Source organism: Callorhinus ursinus, unplaced genomic scaffold (assembly GCF_003265705.2).
Source record: "Callorhinus ursinus isolate GAN/ISIS: 27379988/994484 unplaced genomic scaffold, GSC_fseal_2.0 scaffold18, whole genome shotgun sequence".
In the NCBI taxonomy this organism is placed as follows: Eukaryota; Metazoa; Chordata; class Mammalia; order Carnivora; family Otariidae; genus Callorhinus; species Callorhinus ursinus.
In genome coordinates, this window is record NW_027397080.1 from 1,039,521 (window position 1) to 1,062,545 (window position 23,025).

Consider the following 23,025-nt stretch of genomic DNA (forward strand, 5'->3'; position numbering starts at 1 on the left):
CTGGGTGGCTCAGTTGGTTAAGCGACTGCCTTCAGCTCAGGTCATGATCCTGAAGTCCCAGGATCAAGTCCTGCATCAGGCTCCCTGCTCAGCAGCAGTGAGTCTGCTTCTCCCTCGGACCCTCCCCCCTCTCATGCTCTCTCTATCTCATTCTCTCTCTCAAATAAATAAATAAAATCTTTAAAAAAAAAAATCAGTAATAACATTGTAAAAATAACATTGTAGGGGCACCTGAGTGGCTCAGTCGCATAAGTGGCCAACTCTTGGTTTCAACTCAGGTCATTTTCTCGAGATCATGAGATCAGGCCCAGTGTTGGGCTCTGCTTCAGATTCTCTCTTCCTCTTCCTCCAGCTCTCACCGCCTGCACGCTCTTTCTCTCTCAAATAAATAAAATCTTTTTTTTCTTTCCCATACAGATTTGCTTTTATTTCCACACTCAGCCCATTGAGAGAAACTGGCACAACCTGAATGGTGCCAGGACACCAAGGTGTGCTGCTTCCCTGAGGCACCTGGGACACAGCCACACTGGCCCGTGCACACGGGGCAGGATCTTTAAAAAAAAATACCTTTAGGGGTGCCCGGGTGGCTCAGTCATTAAGCGACTGCCTTCAGCTCAGGTAATGATCCCAGGGTCCTGGGATCGAGCCCCGCATCAGGTTCCCTGCTCCGTGGGAAGCCTGCTTCTCCCTCCCCCACTCCCCCTGCTTGTGTTCCCTCTCTCACTGTGTCTCTCTGTCAAATAAAATCTTAAAAAAAAAAAAAAAAAAAACTTTAAAAAATAACACCGTAAAGCACTCACCAGTGATAAATTTACTCCCACTGTTTGTGGCCTAGACAAGTAAAAAGGGCCTGAACTAAGGTAGTACTAGTAAAATGTGAGGAAGAGATGGATTAAAGCAGTGCTTCTCAAACTTCAGTCAACCTGGGAATTACTTGGAGAATATGTTAAATGCTAAGTGAAATACGTCAGAGAAAAATACCATATTCCACTCGTATGTGGAATTTAAGAAACAAAACAAATAAAAAGAGAGACAAAAAAACCAGACTCTTAAGAGAACAAACTGATTGGTTACCAGAGGAGAAGTGGGTGGGAAGATGGGTCAAATAGGTGAAGGGGATTAAGGTAACTACACTAACCGTGATGAGCACTGAGTAATATATAGAATTGTTGAATCACTATACTGTATACCTGAAACTAATATAATACTGTATGTTAATTATATTGAAATTAAAATTTTTTAAGTAAAAGAAGAAATTTACCCTACAGATATACTAGTCCATCATTTATTACAAGGTTATTCACTGTAGTGCTAATTGTAATAACACAATACTGGAAACAACTCATATGTCTATCAGTAGGGAATGTGTTGAGACAGCCACAGAATAGAACACAAGGCAGCCACAAAAAAATTAAGGAAACTGCACCCTGATGAGGAATGATCTTCAAGATATATTGCTAAATGCTCAGAAATGTGTCAAGTAGGCTACCATTTATACAACAATGTAGAATAACTACATACTGTTTGCTTCTATATGCAGAAGGCTGTCATTGAGGGATACATAATAAATTCCTAACGCTGGTTCACTCTGAGAAGAAAAACTATGTGACTAGAAAGTAAAGGGTAGAGGAACATTTCACTATATAACCAACATTCTGGATTTTAAATCAGGAATGTATTTTCTAGTCAAAAAAATAATTAAAATACTTTTTAAAAATCAGATACCTGCCAGTATGGCCTCACCTCACACAATCAGCTAAGGTTAAATAGTGACCACTCACTTTAAGGGAGGAGAATTTACTACAATCCCTATCACTTCACTTATTCCTATTTGGCCCTCTAGACTTAGCATTTCTAAGCCCTGTTATAGAATACCACGCTACTAAATATTACCGACTGTTTGAAAATTAGAAAAGGAAAGAGTCCAGAATTCTTATTTCTGAGGTTGGGAAACTTGAGTGCTATCCAATCAAAATCAGGTGAAAACTGGAGGACTTACATATTAAGACAAGTTGATTTTGAGGAGCTTATAAAAAACTAAATGGTTAACATTCAATAGAGAATTCAGAGCAAACATCTGACTGCCAAACATAACACATGCAGTACCTATTCGTTTTCATTTAATCCTCTCACAAACTTTGTGGCAGATGGCAATGCTCCTATTTTACAGAGAAATAACTTAATTACACAGGTGATTTGGTAATGTATATGATACCAACCCATTTCATACTATACTTAAATCACCTATTGACTTCCTGTATTGCCCAGGAAGATTAAGCTCTAAGGAAAAAATCGTATCTACCTTATTCTAGCTGTATCCTAGCACCATGCTCAAGGCCTGGCACCTAATCAGTATTTGTTAAAATAAGTGACCAATCCTGAATCACTAGGGTAGAATTAGGGCAAGTGACTTTGCCCTGTGAGGTGCCTCAGTTTCATCAACCATAATTAATAGTACCTATCTCACAGGATTTGTTTTAAAAATTAAACAAGAAAGTTCACAAAGCACTTCACTCAATGTTTGATATATAATGAATCCACAGCAATTACTAACAATGAAACAAAGAAATGGAGGTTATATCAAAGGAAAATGAAATTAGGAGGGGGTGACTGGTATCAGATTCAGGAAAAAGGTTAAGATCTAATTAGAAAGCTAAGAAAGACTAATTTAGCATACAGATAATCAATGATTACTTTTAGCAATGTTGTTTAGATGGCAGGAAGGGAAAGAACCCAGACTGATACAAACTGAACAAATGGTATACTCAGTACACACCTGCCCTATTAGATTATGATCTGATGACCAGAAACTGAGCCTGAATTCATCTCTGTATCTCTAAAACCTAACACATTAAATATGTATTAAATACATTTGCTAAATGGTTAAGCAAATAGAAGGGAAGAAAAGGGGATCTAGGAAGGCATATTCTTGTCTAAAGAAGTTTGACTACAAAGTTAAAGAAGCAAAAACAGTAGCTAAACAGAGATATATGATGGAAGAATGGTTTCTAAATGCATCCATTTTAGGATGTTTAAATGCAGAGGAGACTGCTATCTGAGGGGAAAAAAGAGGAAGCACCAAGAGACCAAATAGGTAGTTGCTGCTGGACAACTAGATATGCAGGGTGGGTGGGAAGCAAATCTTCAATTATTATCTTCAACATATTTTTTAACATAAACCCTCTATGAAGAAAGTATTCTATATTCAAGAGTTTTCTTCTGAAAACCCTTAAGTTCCCTAAAAGGTCTCAACCCTCTAACCATTTATTCTGTATCTGCTATAGCCAAGCAGCTGAATGAACGTCCTAAGAAAACATACAAGAGCACTGAATGGACTCACTTTAAATTCTTGCCACAAACATAAAACAGAGACAACACTGGCAATCCTACCACACATCCTGTAGAATTTTTCTTCATGAATATTTTTTCCATGTCTCCAAAATGACTGCTTCTTCTTCAAATCTCCTACACCCTACCACACTCCCCTTTACTTCTAAACCTTGCCTCACACCTCATGGAACAGAAACGATTACAACTGGCCTTCCTTCACCACACCAAAACTACCAACCTGTTTGCATGTGTACCCCTATTTTCTGTTATCCTTATTTCTATGAATAAAGTTTCCATGCTAGAATCTTCATATAGCTGGTCCCTTGCCAGTCATGTCATAGAGGCAATCCCTGACCATACAATCTAAATTAATCACCCAGTTACTTTCATCTTAAAATGGGTAAATTAAGATAAACATCTGCACAACATTTTATCATTAACATTCTCTAATCTATGTACAGTCCATAGCCCAGTAGTGGAAACTTCATCTGAGAAGATGGACCTCCTCTGTCTCCTTAACTGTGGTACCTCTAGTAACTAAAACAAATGTTCAGTATATATAGGGGAAGTACACTTATAACCTGGGAGACAAGAAAACTGCTTCACAAAATTTTCCTAAAAGAATGAATCTCAGGGGTGCCTGGGTGGCTCAGTCAGTTAAGGGTCTGCCTTCAGCTCAGGTCATGATCCTGAGAGCCTGCTTCTCCCCCTCCCTCTGCCTGAAGCTCCCCTTGCTTGTGCGCTCTCTTTTCCTATCAAATGAATAAAATCTTAAAAAAAAAAAAAAAAGAGGGTGCCTGGGTGGCTCAGTCGTTAAGCGTCTGCCTTCGGCTCAGGTCATGATCCTGGAGTCCCGGGATCGAGTCCCGCATCGGGCTCCCTGCTCAGCAGGGAGTCTGCTTCTCCCTCTGACCCTCTTCCTTCTCGTGCTTTCTATCTCTCATTCTCTCTCTCTCTCAAATATCTCTCCCAAATAAATAAATAAAATCTTTAAAAAAAAAAAAAAAACTAATTATGTTAGAAGTCAAAAGAGCTACCACTGAAGGAAGGAATGTGATTAAAAGGGCGGGGGGTGTTTCTGGGTTCTGAAGGCAGATGCTCAACGACTGAGCCACCCAGACACCCCTCAATAAATACATCTTTAAAAACAAAAGTTTTTTACGGACGCCTGGGTGGCTCAGTCGGTTAAGCGTCTGCTTTCGGCTCAGGTCATGATCCCAGGGTCCTGGGATCGAGCCCTGCATCAGGCTCCCTGCTCGGCGGGAAGCCTGCTTCTCCCTTTCCCACTCCCTCTGCTTGTGTTCCCTCTCTCATGGTCCCTCTTTCTGTCAAATAAAATCTTAAAAAAAAAAAAGATGTCCATACTATCAGAGAGATTTATAGGTTCAACACAATCCATATCAAAATTTCAATGGCATATTTTGCAGAAATAGAAAATTTCATCCTGGGTGGCTCAGATGGTTGGGCGACTGCCTTCGGCTCACTCAGGTCATGATCCTGGAGTCCCGGAATCGAGGCCCGCGTCCGGGTCCCTGCTCGGCGGGGAGTCTGCTTCTCCCTCTGACCCTCCCCCCCTCATGCTCTCTATCTCTCGTTCTCTCTCTCAAATAAATAAAAAAATCTAAAAAAAAAGAAAAGAAAGAAAGAAATTTCATCCTACAATTTATAAGGAATCTCAATTGGATCCCAAAAAGCCAAAGCAGTTTTAAAAAAGAGCGAAGTTGGAGGGCCCACTTCCTGATTTCAAACCATTACAAAGCTATGGTAATGAAAACTGTGGTAACTGGCATAAAGACAGACAAATAAACCAGTGTACAGAATAAAAAACCCTGAAATACATCCTCACATAGGGTCAAATGATCCTTGACAAGGATACGAAGACCACTTCATGAGGAAAGGACAGTCTCACGGGCGCCTGGGTGGCTCAGTTGGTTAAGCGGCTGCCTTCGGCTCAGGTCATGATCCTGGAGTCCCGGGATCGAGTCCCGCATTGGGCTCCCGGCTCGGCGGGGGGTCTGCTTCTCCCTCTGACCCTCTAACCTCTCGTGCTCTTTCTCTCTCATTCTCTCTCTCTCTCAAATAAATAAAATCTTTAAAAAAAAAAAAAAAGGAAAGGACAGTCTCTTCAACAAATGGTGTGTTGGGAAAACTGGATATGCTGATGCAGAAGAATGAAGTTGGATCCTTAACTTACACCATACACAAAACTGGGCTGAAAATGGATTAAACACTTAAATGTAAGGCCTGAAACTAAAATTCCTAAAAGAAAGCGTAAAAGACACTTAACCACTTAGCCACCCAGGCACCTCCCCCCTTTTTTTTTAAGATTTTTACTTTATTTATCAGAGTGCTAGCACAAGCAGGGAGTGCAGCAGGCAGAGGGAGAAGCAGGCTCCCCGCTGAGCAAGGAACCCTACGCAGGACTCCATCACAGGACCCTGGGATCATGACCCAAGTGGAAGGAAGACACTTAACCGACTGAGCCACCCAGGCATCCCTGGACATCTTTTTTTTTTTAACATTTTTTTTTTAACTGAGGGGCACCTGGGTGGCTAATTCGGTTAAGTGGCTGCCTTAGGCTCAGGTCATGATCCCTGTGATCAAGCCCCACACTGGGCTCCCTGATCAACAAGGACCCTGCTTCTCCCTCCCCCTCTGCCCCTGTTCTGCCTACTTGTGCTGTCAAATTGATAGATGGATAGACAGATCCATAGATTTTTTTAATTGAGAGTATGTATGAACAAGGGGAGGGGTGAAGGGAGAGGGGGAGAGAGACTCTCACGCAGACTCCTCGCTGAGAGCAGAGCCTGATGCAAGGTTCGATGTCAGAACCCTGAGACTATGACCTGAGCCGAGAAACCAAGAGTCAGACACCCAAACCACTGAGCCACCCAGGCACCCCAGGACATCTTAATATTAAGCATTCCAACCCAAAACAGGGTAAGTTTCCATTTATATCTTCTTGAATTTTTCAGCCATGTTTTATAGTTTTTACTTCAAAAATTTGTACAAGGGGCGCACAGTTAGCTCAGTCAGTTGGGCCTCCGACTCCTGGTTTCAGCTCAAGTCATGATCTCATGGGTTATGAGATGTAGCCCTGTGTCAGGCTCCATGCTTGGTAGTCCGCTTGAGGATTCGCTCCCTCTGCCCCTGCTCCCTACTCTCACGCACCCAGGCTCGCTTGCTCTCAAATAAGTCTTAAAAAAGCTTGTACAAGTTTTTCACTGCTTGGTCAGGCTTATACCTAGTATCTAACTCTTTGACTCTATTTTAAATGGAATTGTTTCCTTTTCAGATTGTTCGCAACTCTTTTTTTAAGATTTTATTTATTTACTTGAGCGAGGGAGAATGAGAGAGAGACAGAGAGAGAGCACATGGGGGGGGGGGTCAGAGGGAGAAGCAGACTCCCCGCTGAGCAGGGAGCCCGATGCGGGACTCGATCCTGGGACTCCAGGATCATGACCTGAGCCGAAGGCAGTCGCTTAACCAACTGACCCACCCAGGCACCCAGAACGTAACTGATTTTAAGATTTTATTTTCAAGTGATCTGTACACCCAACACCGGAGGCAAACTCACAACCCTGAGAGCAAGAGTCACATGCTCCACTAACTGAGCCAGCCAGGTGCCCCAAAACACAACTGATTTTTAACTTAAAACTCTGCAGGGAACCTGCCTGGCTCAGTCAGTAGAGGATACAACTCTTTATTTCAGCGTTTTAAGTTCGAGCCCCTGTTGCGTGTAGAGATTATGTAAAAATAAAACCTTAAAAAAAACTCTGCAGAATTTATTAGTTCTAACAGTTTTTTTTGTGTAATCTTTCGGGTGGACTTCATTTTAAATTTTATTTACTTATTTTTTAAAGATTTATTTATTTGAGAGACAAAGAGACTGAGAGCGAGAAAGAAGGCATGCCAGCAGGGGGAGGGGCAGGAGAGGGAGAGAGAAGCAGACTCCCCACTAAGTGCAAACCTCATGCAGTGCTCACCTCACGAACCTGAGATCATGACCTGAGCTGAAACTAAGGGACAGATGCTCAACCAAGCCACCTAGGCACCCCTATTTTATTTATTTTTAAAAATTTTCATTCCAAAAAAATAATAAAGTTTAATTCCAGTATAGTTAATATACAGTGTTGTATTAGTTTCAGGTGTATAATACAGTGATTCAACAATTCTATACATTGCTCAGTGCTCATCATGGTAAATGTACTTTTTTCCTTTAAGTAGGCTCCAGGCCCAGCATGGGGTTTGAATTCACAAGACCAAGAGTCCCATGGTCTACAACTGAGCCGGCCAGGTGCCCATGATAACTGTACTTTTAATCCTCTTCATCTATTTCACCCTTCATCCCACCCACCTCTCCTCTGGTAACCATCAGTTTGTTTTCTATAAAGAGTCTGTGTTTTGGTTTGTCCTTCTCTTTGTTCAATTGTTTTGCTTCTTAAATTGAGTGGACCTCATTCTTTAAAGTGGTAAGTGAAGAATGCTTTTGGACAAGTACATAATTAGCATTATCAAGGTTAATGGGATGTGATGATGAGTTAATTGTCTTAAGAGTACAAGGTCAAGGGTGCCTGGGTGGCTCAGTCAGTTAAGCACCTAACTTCAGCTCAGGTCATGATCTCTGGGTCCTGGGATGAAGCCCCTCGTCGGACTGCCCGCTCAACAGAGTCGGCTTCTCCCACTCCTCCTCCCTCTGCCCCTCCTCCCCACTTCTGGGCATGCTCTCTCTAATAAATAAAATCTTAAAAGAAACAAAAAACAGTACAAGGTTATATTCCTCTTATTGAGAAATAATTTCAACACATTTATTTTTCTGCCCTGACTTCAAAAAAGTACCTTGAAATTACCAAGTAACAATTCAACTAAAACAATCTTCTAATAGTTTTTTGTTGTTTTCCTCCCCAGATCCACCAGAGGGACTCTTCTCCCACTTACACATTTGAGCTAATACCTACCTTACTCCTCTCCCCCACTGCAAGATAGGTACTCTGGTATTCTGGCTAAATCTTTCACACAAATAATTACGACATTAATTCATCATAAATCCATGGAGCTAACTCACAAGAAGTTATCTTAATCTTATTTTAAACAGCAAAATACTGGGGGCGCCTGGGTGGCTCAGTCGTTAAGCATCTGCCTTCAGCTCAGGTCATGATCCCAGGGGCCTGGGATTGAGCCCGTGTTGGGCTCCCTGCTCAGCGGGAAGCCTGCTTCTCTCTCTCCTACTCCCCCTGCTTGTGTTCCCTCTCTCACGGTCTGTCAAATAAATAAAATCTTAAAAAAGAAAAAAAAAACAGCAAAATACTAAGCACTAACGTAACACCTACACCAACACAAAGGAAACAAACCACTTGTGGAAACAGAAAGGACAATTCCAGAACTTTAAGATTACTGAGCTAAACCACTTATTTTTATTTTGACATCTCTTCTCAAGCAACAAATAAGCAGCGCGGGAATTAGACAACAGCTAAGCCAAAATTCAGTGCATTACATAAGACTCCTTTCTGAGCTTTCTTTTCTCCTTACACACTGCTATATTCTTTATCTTTTGTAACATAAAAAGATTAAGAACTAGTTAGAAAGGTAATAAGAACAAAGACTGATTGAGCACTTAGTCAATGATTACCTTTAGCAATGTTTAAATTGCACAAGACTCCGAAGAGAGGCCAAAATGAAGCTTTTTACAGCTGACAAAATTGTGGTCCAACATCCCTCTACTTAAGCAATGAAGTTGGTATCAAAATCAACTCTGAACTGAGGTTTATTTGTCATTCCATATTTTCTCCCTACTGGTTTTAAAGTTATACATGTTTTTATTTCTTTCAATGGTTATATTAGAATTATAAAGTGCATCGTATGAAAATCTAAACAAGTCACTTTTTTTTTTTTAAGATTTTATTTACTGGGGCGCCTGGGTGTCTCAGTGGTTAAGCGTCTGCCTTTGGCTCAGGTCATGATCCCAGTGTTCTGGAATCAAGCCCGGCACCGGGTTCCCTGCTCAGCAGGAGGCCTGCTTCTCCCTCTCCCACTCCCCCTACTTGTGTTCCCTCTCTGGCTCTGTCAAATAAATAAATAAAATCTTTTTATTTTATAAAATCTATTTATTTATTTATTTGAGAAAGAGCACGAGCGGTGGGGGAAGGGCAGCGGGAGAGGGAGAGGCAGACTCCCTACTGAGCAGGGAGCCCAATGCGGAAACCCATCCCATCCCAGAGTCCTGGGATCAAGAACTGAGCCGAAGGCAGACACTTAACGACTGAGCCACCCAGGCGCCCCTAAACAAGTCATTTTCTTTACCCTCCCCCTTAAACACCTTAGACACTTTACCTCTGAATACCCCACTTACTTTTTTTTTTTTTGGTAAAGATTTCATTTATTGACAGAGCACAAGCAGAGGGAGGGAGAGGGAGAAGCAGGTTCCCCGCTGAGCAAGGAGCCCGATGCGGGACTCGATCCCGGGACCCCTGGATCATGACCTGAGCCGAAGGCAGACGCTTAACGACTGGGCCACCCAGGCGTCCCTACCCCACTTACTTAACCGAGAAATGCCATCTTTACTGTTCCCTCAGACTAATTAGGTTTTCATGTAATTTACTCCCTAAGTAAGTTTCTTCATGGGTCATGAAAGTATAAAAATGAAATACTGGGGTTTAACGCAGACTGTGCCACTTATGAATATGGAAATTATTTCACCACTCTAATCTTGATTTTTCTTACCTGTAAAAGGAGGATAACTACTTCATAGCAAACTCATGTGAGTCAAGTAAAAACATTCAAAAAAAGCACTTAATACATACAACTGGTCAGTTTTAGTTTGCGACTCATGGTAGGAGGAACTTATGGTTTATTTTCCTTTCTGGAGGCACATGAGTTCTTTCTCAGTGCATGACCTGCCAGGAAGCTGGAGACTAGTTCACCACTAACTTAACTTTAGCTATACACAGGTAACATCTGGAAATCTGCAATCCGTATTCCTTGATAATTTTATCGCAAAACCAAACCAAACCCGGGGCGCCTGCATGGCTCAGTTATTAGTCTGCCTTCGGCTCCGGTCGTGGTCCCAGTGGGACAGAGCCCCACATCGGGCTCCCTGCTCGGCGGGAAGCCTGCTTCTCCCTCTCCCACTCTGTCTGTCAAATAAAATCTTAAAAGAAAGAAAAAGAAAGAAAACCAAACCCTTAATACTTTTACTAAGGGTTAAGAGGGCAAGGATCCCTCTAAGTGGAATATTGCTAGTCGTCTAGCGCACCATAAAATGGTCTCCTGAGCCTCAGTCTCAAGTAAGGAGCTCCTTAAAAAAAAGATACCACACGACTCACAAAGCTCAAGCTACTCTGTCCTATCATGAATGATGAGGCTGAAAACAGAGCTTGAAACTAAAATCGTATTTTCTAATAGTTCCCCCGTGATCCTGAGGGTGGTTTGTGAACCACTGCTCAACGTGAGCCCAACAGGGAAACGAACCAAAAAGTGGTAGGTAGCATAGGTAGAGATAAGTAAACCTCCAGTAACTGTGAATGTACCAACACCATCTTAGTGTTAAGTCTATAAACCAATCATAAAACGTCACAGCAACCTTTTTCTTTATGTGGAGGAAGCTAACTTCCAAAGTGCAGAAGGGAAAAAATAAAACCAGGCCCCTAAAAAACAAGGGACGACTGGGAAGTCAGACCCACTAGATGGAAACAGCACTTGCTTCCTCGAATTTCAACTGAGTGCTTCCTTTCACCGTTCAAGAAATACCCTACGTCTGACAAGCATTGTGGCGCTTTCAAAGCAATCGTTTCTACCCAGTCCTAATACATTTCGCGCCTACTACCGCCCATTCACCCAGCAAACACTGCTGGAAGGGGAGTTCCACGCAGCGCTGGGTGAAGATACTTTGAGTCCCGATTAAAATCCCTCCGAAGCAGCCAGGTCTCTGGCCAGCACTCCCGAAGCCTAAAGAGTCACTATGCTCTCCACCACAGGTCTAAAAACGAGGACAGCTGAGAGCAGGAGGGCAGGAGATGGGCGAGGAGACCGTGGGAAACAAGCTTCACCACGCCACACCGCGGAAGTTGGAAAATCTCCGCGAGCCGCACAGCCCCAAACAATGGAGTTTTCCCGCCTCCTCAGGACCCCGCCCCCTGCTCCAGAGCCGGCGGAGGAAAGCGAACGCTCGCCCACGTGGCCCCGCCCCCTGAAAGCCCCGCCCCCTCCCGAGCCCACCGGGCCAGCCTCCCTCCTCGTGCAAGGGTGTTTTTTTTTTGGCGCCAAATCTGTTAGTTATTTTCCCGGGTTGCTTGGGGACACTACTGGAGGAGCGAGCCAGGAGTGCGGGGACAGTACGGGCATAAAGACAAACGGGAGCCCTGTGGCCCCGCCTCCTCGCCGATAGCCCCGGGCCGGGGGAGGAAGAAGAGGGGCAGACGATGGAGCAGCCGCCGCTGCCCCCGGCAAGATGGCGGCCGCGAAAAGCGGGGCAGGGGGCGGCAGCCGACTAGTGTTACTGCTAATGCGCGAGGTTCTCTGCAAAAGGTGGGTTCCTACAGTCCGGGCCTCCCCGAACTGCGACGGCTGCTCAGTAGGAGGCAAGTCCTTCCTCTCCCGGGTCTGTCCCTCCCGGGGAGCCCCCGGCCACCACCCCCTCCCCGTGGACTGGCCAGTGCCTCAAGCTCTCCACGGTCCCGCTTACTTGTCGGCGGAAACCAGCTCCGCAGCGATGGCGGCAGTGGCTGTGGACTCTGCGGCCATCGTTCCCCTGAGGTGGTGGACCAGCGGGCGGAATAGAGTCTGTGAGGAAAACAGAGGAAATTTGGGACGCCAGATACCTATTGAGAGACAGAAAATGGCAGATTGGAGACCCCGCGCGGCTGGGTCCCTTTATATACGAGAGCCCTTTGCCCCGCCCATCCACTTCCGGATCCTCCCCCCCGAGTTTAAAGGGCCAGGACTCTGCCCCAGTCCAGCCCAAGGACACCCCCGCACTCCCCGTCTTGCTCTGTGGGGTACCTTCTCTCCCTGGCCCACTTTCCCCCAAAAAAGCAACTTCCTGCGCTTCTAGCAAGTCGCGTAAGAACTGGAATCTTGGTACTACAACTCCAGACTGGGCGTCGACCGGCGGCTTCCACATAAGGGGAAGCTGGCGCTGCTCTGCATGTTTGGAGCGTGTAGCCGAGGGTCTCTTTCCGGCCCTGATACTTAGTGAGGTGACCGAAACTTTCTGCCTGTCCTCTCAGTCCTAACGGATGGACACGTAAGAACCGGGCACGGGTACAGCAGCAACGGCTAGAACTGATTTCGGTGAGAGACTCGTGGCTCTAAGCCTCAGCAACAATTGACGCAAGAAAATGCTATCCTAGGATTGGCTACCGCTGAAACTACCGCGCTTGATTCAAAGTCGGTACTGCGGCGGGACGCAGCTGGCTCCTCCCTCTGGGCCCACCCTCTTCAGCTGGCCCAATCCGCTGACGCCATCCTCTTAGGCCCTACCCAGACCCCAAATCTCGCTAGTTTAGTGCTCCCGGCTCTTTTCCTCCGCTCAGAGCTACCGTTTGTCGTTTGCCCAGTGCTTGCTAGGATATTGTGCTTAGACACTTTAAAGCTGTTGGCGGTTTTATTTAATCTTAACGCTATTGGTGAGATCGGGATTATCAACCCCATTTGGTAGAAATAGAAACCAATATTCAGAGAAGGTGTGACTTGTTCAGAAAGCTGCAAGACAAGTCGGCTACGGAAAGCAGTGTGCCTCATTTCCTACTACCGGCAGAGTGGAAGATAACTGGCAGGCTGCAGTGGTTGCACTTTCTCACACCTGGAGTATCATGCATTGCCTTCCACCATGGCCTTCCCTACAGTGATCAGAGCAGGGATTTTATTTCTGTCCAGGTTTTGACACCCTGGGAAATATTCCTGCAAAAGATTCTTCTTCCAGTCGTAAAGGGTCAGGCAAGCTGAAATCTGGGGGGCATAGAGCTGGACCTGGAAATACCAATACCTGTGGCACACAGACGTGGGATCCCCGTTATTAGCTGCGTGACCTGAGCCAAGTCATGTAATCTTTTAAGATTAATGTAAAAGGACAATATTAGTATTCACCCCTTAAGGATATTGTGAGAATTAGAGGAAATGCTTGTTTCAACAATCAGCACTATACCTGGCTCATGTTAAGCAGTCATTAAATGGCTACCACTGTCTGATAACATGGGTGACTGGAGGGTTGGTTTGAGGAGGGGGAGATCTCTTCAGAGTCCTTGCAGCCATGGCTAGAGCCTGAGAAATCCAGTCTAGTACCTAGTGTGACCCACTCATCTGTTAAACTAATATTCACAGAGCCACTATGATGTGCAAGCCGTTGTACTAGCGCCTAAGGACAGAACACATGCTCTCTTTGAGGAACTCAGCTGTATGAAAAATAGATTTTAAAATAGATATTAGGGGTGCCTCAGTGGTTGGGCATCTGCCTTCAGCTGGGGTAGTGATCCTGGGGTCCTGGGATGGAGCCTGGTGGAGGGCTCCCTGCTCAGTGGAGAGCCTGCTACTCCCTTTCCTGCTCCCCCCTGCTTGTGCTCTTGCTCTCTGCTCGCTCGCTCTCTCAAATAAATAAATAAAATCTTAAAGTAAGATAGATATTAAGAAGTACCTGGGTGGCTCGGTTGGATTAGCTTCCTGACTCGATTTTTGGCTCAGGTCATGATCTCAGGGGTGTCAGAGCTCCGTGTGGGGCTCTGCAATCAGTGCGGAATCAGCTTGGGAATCTCTGCGCTCTCTCCCTCTACCCCTCCCATCAAATAAATAAATAAAAGTCTAAAAAAAAAATTTCTCTCTCCTCCCTCTCTCCCTCCCCCTCCCCACTCTCTAACAAAAAAAAGGAATTTTGAGCTCCTTATCATTGCCTGAAAGGTCCTACATGATCTAGCTCCAATCCACCTCTCCAAATTCATCTCATACTGCTCCCCTCACTTTACCATCCTACTATGTTGATCTTTCTGTTCCTCAGAATGCCCAAGCCCTTTCTCATATCCAGAGGCCTTTGCACTTGCTACCTGACTGCCTAGAAAGCTCTTCTCCCAGAAGTTTGAAATGATTAGCTCTTACTCATCTTAAATGTTACTTACCCCAAAGGGCCTTCCCAGTCCACTCAGTCAAAATTAGCTTCCTTTTGTTTATTTCTTCCATTGTGCTCATCAAAATCTGAGGTTATTTACTTAGGGCTTTTGTTTGTTTTTTTTTTACCTGTCACCTAGTTCTAAGTATAGGTTCCATGTGATTTTATCTGTTTTGTTTACAGCTAACTCCCCAATGCATACAATAGTGGCTGACTATTACTAGGTGTCCAAAGTGAATTTTTGGAAGAATGAATGAATGAAGCAATCATAGTATAATCATAATTAGAACTGGAAGAAGTTTCATTCAGAATATATCTACTTAAAATAAGAACCAATATTTCTTTTTTTTTTTAAAGATTTTATTTATTTATTTGAGAGAGTGAGAATGAGAGAGAGAGAGCACATGAGAGGGGGGAGGGTCAGAGGGAGAAGCAGACTCCCCGCTGAGCAGGGAGCCCGATGTGGGACTCGATCCCGGGACTCCAGGATCATGACCTGAGCTGAAGGCAGTCGCTTAACCAACTGAGCCACCCAGGCGCCCAAGAACCAATATTTCATAGTAAGTAATGAAGGTAATGGGACTTTTGGGGGGTACAGAAATCTTACATTTAACAGATTGGGGGGCACATCCAATTAAAGATGGTGGGTTCTCCCTCTCCCACTCCCACTGCTTGTATTCCCTCTCTCGCTGTGTCTCTCTCTGTCAAATAAATAAAATATTTTAAAAAATAATAGATAAATAAATAAAGATGGTGGGTTGAACACATGCATTTACATCCCTTCCCTTTTGAAGTCTATCTAAATAACAATAAAGGAAATTCTTTTATTTGTTGTTTGTTTGTTTTGTTGTTGTTTTTAAGTTAAAACAAGATCAAAGAGAATGGGAGAGGAAGCAACAGCAATAAAATCTTAAAAGCTGGAAAATGAATGGACAAGTAGTAATTGACCTAGCAGACTAAGAAAGGAGAGTCCCAATGGGGAAAGCCAAGAAGCAACCAGATTGACAATAGAGAAACCATGAACTCTCAGGAATTGGCTGCAGCAGGTACCCCTAGGAATAAAGGATGAAGATAAGGCTGAAAAAAGTGGGTTATGTTGAAAAATTTTAAGAAGCAGTTAGTCTAAAGCTACTCCCCCAAAGCAGTAGAAGATTAGAAGTCTATTTTCTGGACAGGATAAAACAGAAAAGGATGTTGAACTGAGTGAAATTTGAAAGTAGAAGGATATTGAAAAGAAAGGGATTAAATGATTACATACAAAATGTTGGGACCTTGTGACAGTTGTCTCTCCATATGCATTTTTCCCTTTTTCTTTTTTTAAAATATTTTATTTATTTGAGAGAGAGAGCATGAGAGGGGGGAGGGTCAGAGGGAGAAGCAGACTCCCCACTGAGCAGGGAGCCCGATGTGGGACTCGATCCCGGGACTCCAGGATCATGACCTGAGCTGAAGGCAGTCACTTAACCAACTGAGCCACCCAGGCGCCCTGCGTTTTTCCCTTTTTCTATAGTAATAAAAGAACCCTGATTTTTTTTTAATTTTTATTTATTCATTTGAGACACAGAGATACAGAGAGAGAGAACACAAGCAGGGGGAGAGGCAGAGGGAGAGGGAAAGCAGACTTTCCCCGATGAGCCAGGAGCTGATGTAGGGCTTAATCGATTAACCAGGACCCTGGGATCATGACCTGAGCCGAAGGCAGACACTTAACCATCTGAGCCACCCAGGCGCCCCAGAACACTGATTTTAATTTATGTATTTATTTTAGTGCAAAGCCACGAGAATAAAAACTAAAATCATCACTGACCCATGGAGGTAGTGTTCACATGATGACGTTTTGGTCAATGGAAAGTGAACAGAAGCAATGTGTGCATTATAGACACATTAAAGGGAAGGGGCTTGTCTTTCACAAGACTTGGTGGTGAATCTTCTTGGACCATGTCAATCAGGGCAGTGTCCCAAGAATGACAAAGCAGTAATAGAGGAGAAGCCTATGTTCCTAGCATCATGGAGCCACCATACCACCTCTGAGCTGCTTATTCTCAAAATGTTATATAAGACAGAAATAAACTTCTTAGGTATATTATCACATATCAAGCAACTACTAGAGTTGCAAAATAAATAGAGATAAATCAATAATTGTAGTTGAGGGGTGCCTGGGTGGCTCAGTCGTTAAGTGTCTGCCTTCAGCTCAGCTCATGATACCAGGGTCCTGGGATCGGGCCCCGCATCAGGCTCCCTGCTCGGCGAGAAGCTTGCTTCTCCCTCTCCCACACCCCCTGCTTGTGTTCCCTCTCTCATTGTGTCTCTCTCTGTCAAATAAATAAATAAAATCTTTTTTTTTTTAAAGATTTTTTTTATTTATTTATTTGAGAGAAAGAATGAGAGAGAGAGAGAGAGAGCACATGAGAGGGGAGAGGGTCAGAGGGAGAAGCAGACTCCCTGCCGAGCAGGGAGCCCGATGCGGGACTCGATCCCGGGACTCCAGGATCATGACCTGAGCCGAAGGCAGTGGCTTAACCAACTGAGCCACCCAGGCGCCCAATAAATAAAATCTTTTTAAAAATAATAATAATTGTATGGGTGCCTGGGTGGCTCAGATGGTTAAGCTTCTGCCTTCGGCTCGGGTCATGATCCCAGGGTTCTGGGATCAAGTCCCACATTGGGCTCCCTGCTCCTTGGGAGCCTGCTTCTCCCTGTGCCTCTCTCTCTCTCTCTCTCTCTCTCTCATGAATAAATAAATAAAATCTTTAAAAAATAAATAAATAAAAATAATAACAATTGTAGTTGAGGGGCACCTGAGTGGCTCACTTGGTTAAGCGTCTGCCTTCGGCTCAGGTCATGATCTCAGGGTCCTAGGATCAAACCCCAAGTCAGGCTCCCTGCTCAGCTGGGAGTCTGCTTCTCCCTCTCCCAATGCCCCTACCCACCCCACCTGTGCTCATGCTCTCTCTCTTTCTCTCTCAAATAAATAAATCTTTGAAAAAATAAAAAATTGTGTTGAAACTTTATTTTTTTTAAAAGATTTTATTTTACTTATTTGAGAGAGAGTGAGAGAGAGAGCACAAGATGGGGTAGGTTCAGAGGGAGAAGCAGACTCCCCACTGAACAGGGAGCCCGATGCGATGCCAGACTCAATCCCAGGACCCCAGGATCATGACCTGAGCCGAAGGCAGTCGCTTAATCGACTCAGCCACCCAGGTGCCCTGTGTTGAAATTTTAAATGCAGGGGTGCCTGGGTCACTCAGTCAGTTAAGCGTCTGCCTTCGGCTCAGGTCATGATCCCAGGGTCCTGGGATCAAGCCTCACGTCAGGCTCCCTGCTCAGTGGGAAGCCTGCTTCTCCCTCCCCCTCTGCCTGCCACTCTGCCTACTTGTGTTCTGTCAAATAAATAAATAAATTAAAAAAAATTTTTTTAAATGCATGTCACTCAGAAATCATAACAAGCACACAAAAAAGCAGAAATGTTGAAAACATGACTAATACTATTACTATGCTCAAGTGACTAAATACGTATAGAAATCTATACTCAAAAAAATCTATACTCAAAACAGCAAATACACATTATATTCAAGTATTACATATCATTTACAAAAATGGACCATATTTTAGGCCACAAAGAAAGTCTCAGTAAATTCTAAAGAATCATCATTATTATTATTATACAGACTATCTTCTCCAACAACTAAGCCATGAGTTTGAATTGCGTGGATCCACTTACACATGGATTTTTTACAGCGTAGCACTGTAAACGTATTTTCTCTTCCTTATGGTTTTTTCTTTCTTTTTTTTTAAGGTTTTATTTATTTATTTGACAGCTAGAGAGGGAACACAAAGCAGGGGAGGTGGGAGAGGGAGAAGCAGGCCCCGGCCTAGCAGGGAGTCCGATGCAGGGCTGGATCCCAGAACCCCCGTACCATGACCTGAGCCGAAGCTCAAAGACTGAGCCATCCAGGCACCCCTCCTTATGGTTTTCTTAATAACATTTTCTTCCCTCTAGCTTACTTTATTGTAAGAATACAGTATGTAATGAATATGACATACAAAATGTGTGTTAATTAACTATCTTATTGGTAAGGTTTCTAGTTCACAGTAGGCTATTAAGTTTTGGGGTAGTCACAAAGCTATTATGTGGGTTTTCGTGTGGCGGTGAGAGGGAAGAGGGATCAGTGCTCCTAACTTCTGCATTATTCAAGGGTCAAGTGTATGTAGTGTAAATAACAGTATAAATACCCATCCCTTGGGTTAAAAAAATCATGAAGCAAGTTAAATACCTAGAATTGAGTGATAATGAACACTCTATATGTCAAAATTCATAGGACACAGAGTTGCATTTATATGAATTCTAGCTTTCAAAAAATTTTATCGGGAAACAGGGGCGCCTGGGTGGCTTAGTCATTAAGAGGCTGCCTTCCACTCAGGTCATGATCCCAGGGTCCTGGGATCGAGCCCCACATTGGGCTCACTGCTTGGCAGGAAGCCTGCTTCTCCCTCTCCCACTCCCCCTGCTTGTGTTCCCTTTCTCGCTGTGTCTCTCTCTGTCAAATAAATAAATAAAATCTTTTTATAAGTAAATAAATAATAAAACCTTCATTTTATAAATAAATAAATAATAAAACCTTTTTATAAATAAATAATAAAACTCCTTGTGCAGTGGGGAGTCCGCTTCTCCCTCTGCCTCCCCACCACCTTTTGTGCTCTCTTTCTAACAAATAAACAAAATCTTTAGAAAAATACAGAGGAGGGCGCCTGGGTGGCTCAGTTGGTTAAGCAACTGCCTTCAGCTCAGGTCATGATTCCAGGGTCCTGGGATCGAGTCCCACATCAGGCTCCCCCTGCTCTGTGGAGAGTCTGCTTCTCCTTCTGCCTCTGCCTGCCACTCCCCTGCTTGTGCTCTCTCTCTTTGTCAAATAAATAAATAAAATCTTTTAAAAAAAAGAAAGAAAAAAATAGAGGAAAATCAACAGAACTTGTCATGAACATTCTAGAAGTTAACATCTCGACCAATAAAGAGATTTTTCAGTGTTTTAAAGCTTTAGACAAGTATCAGGGCTCCTTCATGGATATTTCTTTTTTTAAGATTTTATTTATTTGACAGAGACACAGCGAGAGAGAGAACACAAGCAGGGGGAGTGGGAGAGGGAGAAGCAGGCTTCCCATGGAGCAGGAAGCCCGATGCGGGGCTCAATCCCAAGACCCTGGGATCATGACCTGAGCCAAAGGCAGACGCTTAACGACTGAGCCACCCAGGCGCCCCAATTCATGGATATTTTCCTCAACAAATACTGTGCCCTCTTTCAAATACATCTTATCAGTCCCTTTTTGAAGTATCCTTTTTTAAGTTTGCCAACCTTTGACTACAAGGTGCACATTCCTTCTGCTACACAATGCCACAAGGTCTCATATTTCCTACTTGAGTGTGAGACAGACCCTCCTCCCTTGCAGACCACAAGGCAGTTTCTGAGAGGTCTTAGATTGTACTTGTGTATAAAAAATTTTGATATAAGAGACTGGAATGTGGTGGTGCTAGCCATTGACTGGCAAGCACTCTTTTCCTTTCTTCTGGAATGTCGTCTTAAAAAGGCAAGTCTCATTTTTAAATTCTGCGTCTGTGGCCTTTTATTTAAAACAATAATCATATAGGGGCGCCTGGGTGGCTCAGTCGGTTAAGCGGCCGCCTTCGGCTCAGGTCATGATCCCAGGGTCCTGGAATCGAGCCCCATGTCCGGCTCCCTGCTCAGCAGAGAGCCTGCTTCTCCCTCTCCCTCTGCCTGCCACTCTGCCTACTTGTGCTCTCTAACTCTCTGTCAAATAAATAAATAAAATCTTAAAAAAAAAAACAATAATCATATAAAGAATCCCTTTTGCAGGGGCGCCTGGGCGGCTCAGACAGTTAAGTATCTGCCTTCGGCTCAGGTCATGATCCCAGGGTCCTGGGATCGAGCCCCACATCGGGCTCCTGGCTCAGCAAGGAGCCTGCTTCTCCCTCTCTCTCTCTCCCTGCTCATGCTCTCTTTCTATCTCTGTGTCTCAGATGAATAAATAAATCTTTAAAAAAAAATGCTTTTTGCAAAAATACTTGAAGACTTCATAGTTTTCCAAAAAGCTTTCCTTAATACTTTGATATTCCAAACATCATCTTTTGAAGGCTAGTGTCCTCATCTTTTTTTTTTTTGGTTAACTATCCGATCTTCACTTTTCAATGGCTTTGGGTATGTTGTATGAAGCTCCCCAACATCACTTTCACTATTTCAAGTAATACATCTTTTATAAGGTTTGCAACTTTACTTTGCTATGGATGTGTGCTGTGTTATCCATTGATTACACAAAGATGTCAACAGAGCAATACTAAAGCTAAGCCAGATGAAACGTTTGAATCAGGAATAATTTTGAAGCAGTTTATTAGTGAATAATTTATGTTATGATAACTTCTGCTTCCTCAGATGGGCTGAATGAATGGTTTCCTCCCCAAATTTATAAACTGAAGTCCTAACTCCCAGTACTTAGAATGTGGCTGTATTTGGAAACAGGTACTGCAACCTGATGCTGGAGAATGTGAAACAGATTAGGACTGAGATCCCCAAGAGTGGCAAGGGCAAAAAGTGCAAGCCAGTCAGCAAGTACTGGTACATCTCCAAAATGTTCCTGTGTGGGGACTTGGTCATCACGGTCCTGCGGAACCCACTCAACACCAGCAAGTAGGGGTCTCTTCCCCCAGTCAGAATTCCCTCCCTCATCCTATAAAGACCCAACCTTCATAACAGGAATAATAAACTTCTGTGTTTTTTCTAGTGGTCAGAAAAAAAAGAGGGTGCCTGGGTGGCTCAGATGGTTAAGCATCTGCCTTCGGCTCAGGTCATGATACCAGGGTCCTGGGATCAAGTCCCGCATCAGGCTCCCTCTCCTTGGGAGCCTGTTTCTCCCTCTGCCTCTCTCTCTCTCTCTCTCTCTCTCATGAATAAATAAAATCTTTTAAAAAAAAAAGAGAGAGAAAGAGAGAGAAGAAATTTGGACATAGATACATACAGAGAAGAAAATGTAAAGTCACAGGAAGATAGCCATATATAAGACAAGGAGAAAGGCCTGGAACAAATCCTTCCCTCATGACCTTCAGAAGGAAGCAGGCCTGCTGATACCTTGATCTTGGATTTATAGCTACCAGAAATGTGAGAAATAAATTTCTGTTGTTTAAGCCACCCATTCTGTGGTACTGTTACAGCGGGCCTAGCAAACTAATAAATACTCAGACTACCTCATAACTGTAAAACTTGGATCATGAAAGTGTGTCAAGGAGCTATGGAATCATACAGAAAGCCACTTGGAGGGCGCCTGGGTGGCTCAGTCATTAATTGTCTGCCTTTGGCTCAGGTCATATCAGGGTCCTGGGATCAAGCCCCGCATCAGGCTCCCTTTTCGGCAGGAAGCCTGCTCCCTCTCCCACACCCCCTGCTTGTGTTCCCTCTCTCGCTGTGTTTCTCTCTGCCAAATAAATAAAATCTTAAAAAAAAAAAAGCCACTTGGGGAGGGTGAGGTCAGGAAAGATGTCTCAGAGGAAGTGACAGCTAAACTGAACATTGAAGTAATTGGTGTTAACCGCAAATGGGCAAAGGGGTGGGTTGTTCCAGGTAGAAAGGACCAGAGAGAAAGACTAACTTCCAACATGCTTCCTTCCACCTACTTTTTGTCCGTTTGATCCATTCTCTCCACTGTACCAGTGTTGTGTTGCTGAACACAAATTAAGCCAAGTTAGTCCTGCTCCAAACTCATCCTTGGCTTCCTGCTACTTCAGGATAAACACAAAATCTTTTTTTATTTTTTTTATTTTTTTAAAGGTTTTATTTATTTATTTGAGAGAGAGAGACACAGGGAGAGAGGGAACACAAGCAGAGGGAGTGGGAGAGGGAGAAGCAGGCCTCCCACAGAGCAGGGAGGCCGATGCGGGGCTCGATCCCAGGACCCTGGGACCATGACCTGAGCTGAAGGCAGACACTCAACGACTGAGCCACCCAGGTGCCCCTTTTTTATTTATTTTTAAATATTTTTTTGTTTTCTTTTTTAAAGGATTTTATTTATTTATCTGAGAATGAGAGAGAGAACACGAGAGGAGAGGGTCAGAAGCAGAAGCAGACTCCCCGCTGAGCAGGGAGCCCGATGCAGGACTCAATCCTGGGACTCCAGGATCATGACCTGAGCCCAAGGCAGTCGCTTAACCAACTGAGCCACCCAGGCGCCCCTAAACTCAGAATCTTAACTCAGTTTCCTAGGCTCTCCATCACAAGCCCTACCTAATTCCAGCATTATTTCATGCCATTCCACCCCCAATGACTTTCAGTTTCTATCACAGAAGACTTCTTTAGGTTTTTCTAACAGCTTCTTCCAGTTTCAAGGCTTTCCTCACAAGCTATCCAATCTGCATGGAAGACTATTCCCACTCTCACCTCTTTTAACTAATTAATCCCTATTCATCCTTTATATCTCAGCTGATTAAATCAGTACGCTCCTCACTCTGTGCTTTTCATAGCACTTCTTCCAAGTGTAATTAAACTAATTATGCAATTAAAGTCTGTCTCCTCCATTAAACTGTAGGGACCTATGTGTCTTGG

At 43.9% G+C, this 23,025-nt stretch overlaps 1 protein-coding gene across 2 annotated transcripts in view; it reads right to left on the reverse strand.

Moving 5' to 3' along the window:
• NASP (nuclear autoantigenic sperm protein) overlaps positions 1-12,194 on the reverse strand; it is a 41,633-nt gene extending 29,439 nt beyond the window's left edge. Inside the window, exon 1 of one of the 2 annotated variants that reach the window (XM_025856345.2) lies at positions 12,011-12,194. In XM_025856345.2, the coding sequence (XP_025712130.1) occupies positions 12,011-12,069 (59 nt within the window). In that variant the 5' untranslated portion in view covers positions 12,070-12,194. The remainder of the gene's footprint in view (positions 1-12,010) is intronic. The other variant, XM_025856344.2, reaches the window with a different exon arrangement.
• Positions 12,195-23,025: the final 10,831 nt, after the last annotated feature.